Source organism: Danio aesculapii, chromosome 6, assembly GCF_903798145.1.
Source record: "Danio aesculapii chromosome 6, fDanAes4.1, whole genome shotgun sequence".
Lineage (NCBI taxonomy): Eukaryota > Metazoa > Chordata > Actinopteri > Cypriniformes > Danionidae > Danio > Danio aesculapii.
In genome coordinates, this window is record NC_079440.1 from 42,554,902 (window position 1) to 42,567,704 (window position 12,803).

The 12,803-nt window shown below is 36.3% G+C and overlaps 1 protein-coding gene across 4 annotated transcripts in view; it reads right to left on the reverse strand.

Annotated features, from left to right (window-relative positions):
- Positions 1-662: 662 nt before the first annotated feature.
- Positions 663-12,803, reverse strand: part of col7a1 (collagen, type VII, alpha 1) — a 127,916-nt gene continuing 115,775 nt past the window's right edge. For 2 of the 4 annotated variants that reach the window (XM_056460236.1, XM_056460237.1), the window contains exons 110-119: positions 12,254-12,316; positions 12,031-12,147; positions 11,227-11,304; positions 11,086-11,139; positions 10,927-10,975; positions 8,932-9,371; positions 5,119-5,250; positions 4,976-5,041; positions 1,588-1,761; positions 663-1,463 (exon numbers count right to left, since the gene is read on the reverse strand). In XM_056460236.1, the coding sequence (XP_056316211.1) occupies positions 9,334-9,371; positions 10,927-10,975; positions 11,086-11,139; positions 11,227-11,304; positions 12,031-12,147; positions 12,254-12,316 (399 nt within the window). In that variant the 3' untranslated portion in view covers positions 663-1,463; positions 1,588-1,761; positions 4,976-5,041; positions 5,119-5,250; positions 8,932-9,333. Of the gene's footprint in view, positions 1,464-1,587; positions 1,762-4,975; positions 5,042-5,118; positions 5,251-8,930; positions 9,372-10,926; positions 10,976-11,085; positions 11,140-11,226; positions 11,305-12,030; positions 12,148-12,253; positions 12,317-12,803 lie in introns of those variants that run through there. The other 2 variants (XM_056460238.1, XM_056460239.1) reach the window with 2 other exon arrangements.

Here is a 12,803-nt window from a genome sequence, read left to right on the forward strand (position 1 = left end):
CACTCCTTCCTAAAGATAGTTAGTAGGTATGGAAAGAGACATTTTAAAAGCATACGCAACAATCCAAGAGAATGAAGAAAGCATCCATTTATCTTAATATTCAATGCACCATCTGATATAGATTAAGACACTGTTTGACATCTGGAGCACCGCAGCAAAATTGATGCACAGTATTCAGATACCGACAATGCAACAAACTCATTAAAAGGCACAATGGCGGATTGATCTCAAGAGTGAACAGAATAAAAATACACGCTGGCACTCAAACAATGCGCTATTAAGCAGGCGTAAGAATATAAAACAAAATACCCCAACAGATGGACTGGCCAAAATGCACTCAATGAATAAATATGAGTAGAAATGAATATGAAAACAGCGCTTGAGTGACAGTTCTGGAAGAGTAGTAATGAGTGTACGTTGGCATCTTAACAAGACGCTCCAGAACCATTACTGAATCATCAGATGTGTGACTAGGATTGATGCACAACACAAATCCCCTCCAAAAGACAACAACGCAGAGCGACTGCAAATTGATAATGAGAACGGAGTGACTTTAGTTCTGATGGTAAACTATAAATGGTCCTTTTTGGTTGACGTGAGACCAGTCAAATGTAGATCTGTACTTGTTAGTATTCATAGTTAAAATGAGACAATTCAGACTGTTTGTCTTTTTTAAATGTTTATTTTCCCTTTAAATTCCGATGTTTATTCCAAGTAAATACTGAAGACGTGAAAACGAGACCGATCACATTACAACGTATGGAAAATGACTACATGTGCTATCAAAACTGCATCTTGTGCAAAGAAAATGTAAACTGTATTGAAACAAACACGGAATATAACCAAAAAGAAATACAAATCCAATCAACAATATAAAAATATCTTTAAAAAATAGCACCGTTTGTCCATGTACTGTACACGACATGCAACATCTGATAATACAAGAACATTCATTCTCATTTTAAGGCTGATAAAAATACAGATCTACATTTACAGTACAATTCTGTACAGCGTAGGCTTATTCTAAGAACAAGTATTAAAGAACTGGAATATTACATTGTGTGTTCTGGTGTCTGTTTTTAGCACCTGAGAAAATGTCAGTGGGTGTAAATATGCGACATCAAGGATTAAGTGAGAAATGAAAGATAATGTGGTGTGCTGTTACTGGCTGGACTAATGTACAAAAAGTCTATGAGGAAAATTCCTGTTTGGCTTTTTGTATTTGTTGCAAATGTAGGCAGATTTAGTCTGGTGGCAAGATTGACAGATGTTTAACAGCTCAACAGACAAACAAATAAATAAAATAAAATGGGATCAATAATTAAAATTTCCTCATCCTGTCGAGGAAAAGGTGTTGCCATCAATCTTTACCTCTATCTCCTGTGCACGATGGCAGTGGTCAACACTGAGGTTTAGGTGTTTTATATCATTAATGAGTTGGAAATCCTCTTGCCTTCACGATTCTAGAATACAGAATATATAGATACAGTGTGAAATATCTTATCTCTATCCCGTCCAATTAATAATTCACCAAACACATGCATTAATGCGTATGTTTTTCATCTTCGGAGCTGAGTGGTAATGTACCTTCTTACTGCTGTAGACAGAGTTTCTCACACTCTTCCTTCTGTAAATAACGGTTGGCGTTTCCTCCACAGCCGCTGTAGATAAAAGGTCTACAGGCGCCCACCTGAGAGTTAAAGTACCAGCGCAGGGTATAGCGGGAACAATCACCCTCTTCCATAGGCAAGATGCACGGATCTAAAAACACATATGAGGGAATAATTACATAGCTACATTCAAAAGTTTGCGGGCATGAGGATTTTTGTCTTGTAAAGAAATGAACACTTGAGATTCACAAAATGATTCAAAAAATAATTGGAAAGATTTTGTTTTGTCCCCAAAGGTTTACCTTCTGAATTGTACATTGGAACTGTGTCTTGGTCATGACAAAGAATGTGTATTGAATTTTTGTATATACTTGGCCAAAAACTGTATATTATTATTATGGACAACTGCTCAGATACCTTCAGGCAACCAGACTTCTACCACTGGAAAAAAATTAACCTATGATTTACATCAAAAATTTGAGGTGTTCTGGCGCATTTGGTCCTCCTTCTGGATTGTTCTTGAGGGTACTCAGTGACTATGTCTTTCTAAATTTGTTTTACTGTATAATCTCCTTTTAATTTTCTCTTTGCTTTGATGCATGTGTATACATTTGTTAGAATGTCTAACAAAGACTGCTGTACTTGTTACAAAAATAATAATAATAATAATTTGCTGAATTGAAAAAAAAAAAAGAAATTAACACTTTTATTCACCATGGGTGCATTACATTGATCAAAACTGACAGTAAATGGGTTAATAATATCACAAAAGATGCCTTTTTCAGATAAAAGGTTAACAACACTTTCTATTCAGCAAAAAAATCTTAAGTGTACTAGTTTGAAACACTTAATCTAAGAATAAGTCAAGAGAATTCTGACCAAGACCAGACCAGCACTCCTTAAATTCATCCTTAAGATTCACATTAACTGCCTCATGTCTTTGATTCAGTCAATAAATGCAATTATATAACAAGATGCTATTAAGAGCTGTTCCAATCAAATCACTTCACTAACAACAGAATTTACCTCTGCATGGCAGATATGGAATCTGAATTTGTGATAACAATTACCCAAATAATAGAAATGAATTTTTCAGATATAAATTCTCAATACAGGATTCAGAAAAATATGATCCATATCCAGCCATATTCCCCTGCAGCCCAAGACCGGTTACTCACTGAAGGTAAGCAGGGCTGAGCCTGGTAGAACCTGGATGGGAGACCCACATGGGAAAACTAAGCTGCTGTTGGAAGTGGTGTTAGTGAGGCAGGCAGTAGTCGCTCAACCGGCAGTGTTAATGCCTCAGTAAAGTGAAGGGGACACTATACTGTCAGTGGGTGCGTGTTTCGGATGAGATGTTAAATCGAGGTCCTGACTCTCTGTGGTCATTAAAAATCCCATGGCACTTTTCGTAAAAAGTAGGGGTGTAACTGGCCAAATTCTTTCCATTGGCCTTTACCGATCATAGCCTCCCAATCATCCCTATCCACCAAAATGGCTCTATCACTGCCTCTCCACTCTGCCAATAGCTAGAGTGTGGTGAGCGCACTGGCACTGTTGTCCAAGTGATTGCTGCACACTGGTGGTGATGTGCCACATGATTGTGAAGCGCTTTGGATGTATGGCCTTACACAATAAATACACATTACATTTACAAAATGATACTCTTAACTTACAAAGCTCTTCACAACCTGGCACCCGATAACCTCTGTTCTTCACAGGTACACTCCTCGGTGCTCACTGAAGTCTTCTACGGCTGAACTGTTATCAGTTCCAAATTTTAAGATGAAGTCATTTGGTGGCAGGGCTTTTAGCTGCATGGCACCACAGAAATGGAATTCCCTGCCGTTAGATATATCCATCAGGTGGACTCTATTCTTAATTTTAAATCCCAGGTAAAAACTTTTCTGTTCAGGATTGCTTTTAATGATTTTCTGGTTTAATATTATGTTTATTATTCTTCTGTCTTGTATTTTATGATGTGCCTGTGACATATTGTAAGGTGTTAAGGCATTATTATTATTATTATTATCATTATCGTTATTATTATTATTATTATTACTTTTAAATATGAAACTAAATCCACCAATAAGGGTGACAGGATAAATCATTTGGTTAACTGATTTAGTTGCTTAAAAACATACAATTCTGCTATGGATATATTAACATATATCTTCAATTCTATGTTAATTTAAGTATTACATTATTATTAAGTATTATAATAAAATTTTAGACTTTTAGTGTCACTTTGTGCGTAAAACTGATTTACCTAACTTTTATTTTGATTTACTTAACTTTTAAGCCACTCAATAATAACTTCTAGTTTACTAGATTAAAAAAATCAACAAAGAAACAAACAAATAACTAAATAATAGTAATGTTTTTACCAAATAAATCAGACAGTGAATTAGGAATTTAGTAATATTTTTTTAAAGGTTTTGAAAAAACACCCGTAAGCTCAGTTTGAGATGAAGATAGAACCAAACACAAATGTGGCCAGATACTAAAATAATATAGAGATAATGATAATAATCACTGTTTCAAATTACCATTTTTTAAATAAAAGCTATTTTATTTGTAATAAAAATTCTCAGCATTACTGTTTTTACAGTATTTTGATCAAATAAATATAACATTGGAAGACTTTCAAAAACATTTAAAATCTGTACCAACCCCAAATCTGTATTAACTCCAAACCCCAAACTAATTACCTACAGATTTGTATAGTATGTGCATACATCCTAATTGCTAATAACAAAATAAAATAAAGGTTTGGCTATTTCTCTATTAAACAGTCATGTTTGCAGACACATCTGAAAGTCAACACAGTGCACAACAGCAAACTGAACACTACAGGAACAACACCTCATCAAATGCACACGAGGCAGATTCAACTTTTAAACTTGTCATCCCTGCATCTCTCTATAGTTCAGAGCACCGCAAGAGATCTGTGGAAATGTCCAGTTTTTTTCTGTGGCAGGACAGCTGTGTGCAATCTCATACTAAGAGCTGTCATACAGATGAGTCAGCGGGTTGACAGCATGCAGCAGATACACAGACAAACAACAGGAAGTGAAGAGCAAAGAACAACAGTGAGCAGCAATTACAGACTACCAAATTATGATAATCAATCATCGCAGAATTTTTGTTAGGTGTTTCAAGGCAGTGACACCAAACAAAGAGCTTAATACATTCCCACACACAGCAGTCTGCCGTATTTTGTCCCCAACAAAGCAGTAAAATGTATAAAAAATATGCAGCATCGACACGGTAAATTTCCACAGTCGGCTCTCCAACATACTCCTGTGCAAACATGACCGAATCAAGCCTTTAATCTCCATGATGAATCACAACTGATGGCTTACCTTCAACTTTCACCTCTCTTTTTGTCCTTTCGGCTTTTGATGAATCAACAGAGTTTGTTCGACCTGCTGAAATATCAATACATTACACCACGTCAGATACACATAGATACTAGACACAATTTTTAAAGAAGAGACTAGTGTACCCTGGCTTTTATTGACAGTGCTGTCGTAGTCAGCAATCTCCACCATTGGAGCGTCATCATCGTAGGTCTCTATAGAATAAATGTGCTCATAGTCTGGATCATTTGTGTTCATCACAACACGTAGCTTTTGACCTGCATCAAAATTAAACACGTGCATAGGAGGTGATGGCTTTTTGGAAATCAGAGGTTTTGATGCTGTCAATAGTTTGAAAGCAATGGATGTACATGTGCAACTGGATACTGTTAAATACAAACAGATATTTAACATATCCCACTTTGCAGAAACATGGTTTCTGTTTAAAGAGGTAGTTTAAAGAGAAAAATACATTCTGTCATCATTTCTCACCCTCATGTTTTACTCATCTGACTTTCTTCCATGGAAGATGACAATGAGATGTTTTAAAGAATGTTTTGAATAATACATCGTGACTGTCATTGTGGAAAAAAGTACAGAAATACACGTTATGATAACTAAATGTGTTGTTTCTAGACACGTAAATGCATGTCAAAGGCAATCACTTAAAAAGTAATATAGTTTACAGTAGAGATGCCCAAACTAGGGCCCGCGGGCCAAAGTTGGCCCATGGTAAGCTTTGATTTGGCATGCCAACCAAGACATGAACAAATGATGGGGAAAGTTAGGGCAAATCCCTCAAACAGAGATTGTTATTTCTATTTTAACATAACCTTATGTATGTTTGTTAGTTTGTTTAATTGCTGAGCAAAACTAAAATTAAATGTTTTAATTATTCAGATTTTTTCAAGGGCAATGAAACCGTAAAACATATTTTTAGGTGTTGACAGATATATATATGTGTGGCATGTTGCTAAAAACGCTTATAGGACACATATTTAATCTTTCGGATGAGACATTAAACTGAGGTCCTGACTCTCTTTAGTCATTAAAAATCCCAGGATGTCCTTCGAAAACAAGTAGGGGTTTAACCCCGGCATCTTGGCCAAATTTGCCCACTGGCCTTCATATCATGCCCGCCTAACCATCTCCATATCATAATTGGCTTAATCACTGTCTCCTCTAAACCAATTAGCTGGTGTGTGCTGTGCGGTCTGACGCAATACGGCTGCTGTGGTGTCATCCAGGTGGATGCTGCATACTGGTGGTGGATGAAGAGATTCCCCCAAAAATGTGTAAAATGCTTGGAATGTCCAGAAAAGCGCTATATAAATGTAAGGAATTATTATTAATACACGTATTTCACTATCGAGTGAAATTGTATTATTTTTGTAAATAAAACAACAACTCCATTGTGTTATAAATGAGATTGTGTATGGTTTTATTGTAAGTACAACATTATAAAATGTACAAAAATATATATAATTATTAATACGCTTAGAGTATTTTTTTAATATATTTTAAATATGATTAAATTAAGAAGTTACCATGGCAATTTTAATGTAATACAGTTTGGTATATTTAGCTTCGGCCCACCACCCTCAATCAAGTTTAGTTTTTTGCCCTTTTATAAAAAAAAGTTTGGGCACCCCTGGTTTACAGTTATATTAAATGCACTTAGCTTAACTCTAGAGCGTTTCTGACTGCACAACATGATTTTTTTCTCATTAAAATATCCACAAACCACTAGAACCATTCATTCATTTTCTTTTTGACTTAGTCCCTTTATTAATCTGGGGTTGCCACAGCAGAATGAACCGCCAACTTATCCAGCATATGTTTTACGCAGCGGATGCCCTTCCAGCCACAACCCATCACTGGGAAAACCACTAGAACCAGATCCCAAATATTTAGTAGACTGTTCAAATTCTGAGAAATAAACAATTTTAGTTAGAGACATGGACCACGTGCTGTGTGGTCATGCTAAACATCCCACACGCCCTCAATTTCCAGTTTGGTTTTAATAGAAAACATGGAAACACCACAGATGCTTTAAAGGCGGTCTAATATGCCCCTTTTTACAGTACTGTCTCTGATGTTTCTAGTGTGTATGTGGGGTTTGTAAAGTTTTAGCTCAAAATACACCACAAAGTATTTTTTATAACTGTTATATCTGCTCCTTTTAGGCTTTAATTCAAATTGTGCCATTTTGGTGACCGTTGGACTAACGTTATAATTGTGAAAAATTAAAAAGGGCAAAAGCAGCGGTTCAGAAGAAGACAGTCTATAGAAACAGTGTTCATTTGCGCATCCTAACACTCAACATCTATAATGCCTCTTGGTCACTGATATGATCTTTGGCAGGTACGATATATAACTTTATGGCAGACACTTGCTTCTCACTGTTTATGCTAATGAGAGAGAGATCATTACCAATGGGTGGGACTTTCCCTCACAGATGACATACACAAAGGGAGAATGTCAAAGTGTTTCTGCAGACTGTTTTTTTGATGTGTGATTATAAATAGTTTAATTAATTCCTTTTTACTATTAGAGGCTGGCTATATACACACACTGTTGCCACACAACTGTGTTGAAACCACTTAATGAAGTGATTTTTGCATAATAGGTCCTCTTTAATATGTGGTGCGTTTTATTAGACTGCACAGATCAGCTTTATAACAGAAGCCTAAAATGTATCTAGTATAATAAAACAGTGTTGTTGAAGAACCGAAAGCAGTGGACCCTGGCATAATAAAAGCTTTGCTGCTTTCGTGCAACGTTCTTGTTTTGCTTCAACTGCAAAAATTGCACATTATGCCTCTAAATATGTCTATAGTTATATATTTCATAATACTTTCAATTGTCTGTCAGAATACATTTAGAAATATATATGAAACAGATACATATGAAAGGTGAAGTTGCAGTTAAATACCTTAAAAATAAAATTTAACTGAATTATGTAATAACATACTACTTAAAACCATAAGAATTTTACAATTGCTTTAGTATGTTAATTAGGGCTGTGCGGTTCATCGAAATCGAATCGCAATTTGAAACATTGGCTAATCGCAAGAGGCTGCGATATACAATTTATATGTACTATATAACTTCCTTCACCCAGAGCAAATGCCTGACTGCCATCTTACTAGCCAATTGAGTGAGCACACTTTCATTCTGCCTAATCAGAATTGCGCACTGAACTATGCGGAATGCCCACAATAAAAACAAACAGGAAAGCGAGGACAAGTGAGATGATGATGTCTGCCGCTTCAGAAGCATTATAGATGAATTAATATCAAAGAAAAACAGCATGTCGGTAATATGGGAATGTCTTGGTTTCAAAGTTACAGACACCGAACAAAAACTGGTTATTTGTAAGAGCTGTCGCAGAATTGTCACAGCAAAGCAGGGTGAATCGGTTTTCAGCGACTACGCCCCTTGCTGCTGGAATCAGCTTCCAGAAATGATCAGATGTGCTCCAACATTAAACACATTCAAATCAAGACTGAAAACACATCTGTTTAGCTGTGCCTTTACTGAATGAGTACTGTGCTACGTCTGACAGATCACACTATTATGTTTTTCTCTTCTTTTTCATTCTTTTATAACACATTTTATCTGTCTTGATGCTTATTTGTTTATAAATTTTTTTTTACCATTTTTATTATTTGTTTTTATTTCTCTAATACTTCTCTCTTTACTTTCTTTTATTCCTGTTTATGTAAAGCATTTTGAATTGCCACTGTGTGTGAAATGTGCTAAATAAATAAACTTGCCTTGCCTTGCCTAAATCTGTCATTTAGTGTTTAAACCTAATAAGAAATGTGTGAGCAAGTTATGACAGAATTTTTATTTTTGTATGGACTGTTTCTTTAAACTTGTCTTTTTGAAGAGTTTCAGCTAAGAGGAGAAGCAGATGAAGAGAGATAGACTGATGAATAAAGGATAGGACTCACCCTCCTCGTCCCCTCGGGTTAGCGAGCGCTCAGGGGACGTGGAGGAGCGACTTCGGTAAGTCTGCACTGGCACAGGTATCTGAAGTTCCTGAACACCTGAGAACAAGCCCAGCACAACCAATCACACACAAACGCATGAGAGCAAACCCCAACGCTGAACCCACACTCACACTCAAGCATCCATGCATGGGAAGACGTACTCCAAGTTCATGCTCTACATCAACAATTTAGCATGCACAAAATCCAAAGTTCAGCCATGTGGACACAAACGCTCACGAACATACTCAACAACAAGCTTTATACACACCCTGAGACCCACAGAAGACAGCCATAAACACATTTACAGTTAGAGTACTGTGTGCACATGAGTTGCTGATGCAATGATAGGAAAATGTCTACTCGTTAAAATGAGGATATTTCATTCAACTTACCTCCACAAGCTTTGAGACAAAAAGAGAAAAAGAGAGAATTGAATCAAGAGAACAACGCAAGAATAATATAAAAATCAGCATTTGCAATCTACAGGGTGGGCCATTTATATGGATACATCTTAATAAAATGAGAATGCTTGGTGATATTAAAGTCCTGTTTGTGGCACATTAGTATGTGTGAGGGGGCTTGTAAATAACTCATGAAAGAATAAAGTTATGTTAAAACCAAGCACACCATTGTTTTTTCTTGTGAAATTACCAATAAGTTTATTAAGGTGTATCCATACAAATGGCCCACCCTGTATTTTAGATAGACCATTAATCAAGTTTGCAGTTGATTTGGAGAAATAGCATTGCTACTTGTTAAAGGGACAGATCACCCAAAAATTTTAATTATGTCATCATTTACTTACCCTTGACTAGTCAGAAACAAGTTTCAGTTTTATTTTTGTTCAGTTGAACACAAAGGAAGATATTTTAAGCAACTTTGTAAACGTGTAACCATTGACATCCATAGTAGGAAAAACAAATAAAAGTCAATGGTTACAGCTTTCCAATATTCATCAAAATACTTTTTTATGTTCAACAAAAAAATTATTCGCTGACAAGTTGAGGCTGAGTACATGAAGAATTAAAATTTTTGGGTGAACTATGCCTTTAACATTCTGGGCTCTATTTTAATGATCTAGGCGCAAAGTCTAAAGCGCATGGCGCAAAAGCATTAAGGGCGCATCTGAATCCACTTTTGCTATTTTAGGGATGGAAAAATACTACCTGCGCCCTGGTGCATGGCCTAACATGGTTGTGCTTATTCTCTTAACGAGTTATGGGTGTGTTTTGAGCATAACGTGCATTAAATCTTATTTCCCATTATTTCCCAGTCTTATCTCCCATTCCCTTTAAGAGTCAGTTGCGTCGCACCTTGGCGCATTTGCTATTTACTTGGCGGACTTTGTTAGCGGAAAAACTGAACGCTCCACTAGCGAGAAAACAATTAAACAGAAGATCTGTGCAAGGATAAAGAATGAGCCTCCTCCATTCAGCCTCTTTACTTTCTCTTATTTTACTTTTGAGGCAGTGGTTTTTATATTTATGTAAAAAAATATATATTTTTTGTAACTTTTTAATCCTTTAATTTTTTATATGTAAAGATATTTGTGTATTGCTGTACATCCTGTGTATATTAAGCAATGTGTAAGCCCTTAGACCTGCATAGGAACATAACTAACACGCTCTTCGCTGGACTTTAGACCAGCATTTAGTTGGTCAATGGCGCAGTCCATTTCAGTTCCTCAAAATATCAACGCGTTAACAATGCACCTTCATACACCTTCTTTTTACACCAGCACACACAAGAGCCCACAAAGTGATGCAAATGTATTTGCTATTTAAACAATGTGGTGCAAAACGTGAAAATTAGTGTTGCTGTAGTCTGAAAATAGCAACAAATCACACGAACATGTCTTGTCAATATAGAAGATTTGATGACATGGAAATTCAAACAATCATTAATTAACATGGAAAACTGTTGTAGATAAATAACGATTCTGAAAGATCTACTCACCACAGTGCTGGTTCATCTCAGATCGAACATAAGTCCGAATCTCATCCTCCTTGAACAGTAAAGAGAGAAGCAACCAGTCCTTGTGTCATTGTCACTTATCTCGAGTGTTCATTGAGAGGCTCAAGTTGCAGAATAAATAAAAAAAACATTTATTCTGACCGTCATTCCTGCTTCTCCTCTGTCTCCTTTAGATCCTTCAGGGCCTATTTCACCCTGATGACACAACACAAAGAAACACATTTAGTGATGACAGACATGAAGAGAACAATTGCAGAGGGCAAAGTGTGTGCTTAAAGTAACCTGTTCTCCTCTTTCTCCTGGGATTCCTGGGGTGCCACGTGGCCCGACCATACCAGGGCCTGGAGGACCTCTTTCTCCCTATAATAAATATTCAATAGCTCACATATGATGAACTAGCCATGGCTTCTTGTGCATATGAATGAATGTTTCCTGCGGGGCTATTCAGGAGCAGAACTGCATCAACATCAATACATACACAAGTCACAGGAATAAATAAATAATAATAACAACCATAAAACAAGGAAATAAAAAAATAGCATGTAAGTTGTACTATATAATTAAATAAATGAAAATAATATTGCCAATTGTACTAAAGATTTACAATAAAACAGAAAAAACACAACAGCTTTTGAATGTACTGTATGTTTAGAGAGAGACACACTCCTGTAAACGTGTGAAATCAATGGGCAAATTAGTCATGAAGAAATGAACAGAGTGAATGGTCTGAATCATCCGCTAAATTGGTACGAAAACTCACATCCTTCCTGAATCGGCTCTGATTACTCACTTGTTCGCTGAACCACAGGTTATATCAGACACAAAATGAAGCCAGAACATGTGTATTTTTTGGTAATGTAGAACTGCACTTTCGAAAGGTTAGTTTGAACTAGTGCATATGACGGCATTCTTTAAAAGATATACATAGCTATAGTCATCAGTTTACTCTAATTTAAAGTTTTACTCTAATTAAAAAAAATCACTGTTTTGTCAAGTGTCTTGGAGTTTGAGTTTCAACAAATTCAACATATAAAATCCAGTTCAATCATTATCCAATAGTTTCTTTGCCCATACAGAGTTCTTTACCTTTTGTCCTTGCAGGCCTTCAGGACCTTTACCTCCAGCAGGTCCTTGAGGGCCTGTTAGACCAGCCGGTCCATCCACACCTCTCGGACCAGGAGCGCCAGGGATGCCAGGTGGACCCTAAAGAAAGCGAGATGAAGGTGGAACATTTGATAAGTCTCTTCTTGACTGAGATCAGCAGTGTTAGGCTTAAACAGCAGGGGAGCTAAATGGCTGGCGTACTCACCCGTTCACCCTTCTCTCCTTGTGCTCCCTTTGGCCCTATAACGCCATCAAAACCTCTGTCACCCTGGGCATCAAAGGAAATGTTACACAGTTTGTTTAATGTTTCAGTGCACATTTTTTCCACTTTATGCTTTGAATTACAAGGACTGTAGAGTGGAAAGTAGAGTGTAGCTGTGTTCATTTTGTTGTCTGCTGGATTATTAAAAGAACTGGTATGTTTGTGCCAATCATCTTAAAATAAAGATAAAATACATTTGCTGGTTTCATTTGGTCTGTGCATCAAATTAAATGTATGAAAGATATTTCATTTACATAGAAACTATATTAAACACAAGTGCTTTAATGTTTCAAAATAACAGGAATAAAAGGGCATGTTTCATCGTTGTTCAGTATAACAGATACTTTGGGGGGGAATCATTTTGGGGGGATCATTTTTTTTCTGGAAAAAATACTCTAAAAGGAGCTGTTGACGAAGAATTGAACCAGATTTTAGTAAAAAACAAACAAACAAACAATACAAACATAAAAATATAAGAAAACAAAAGAAATCT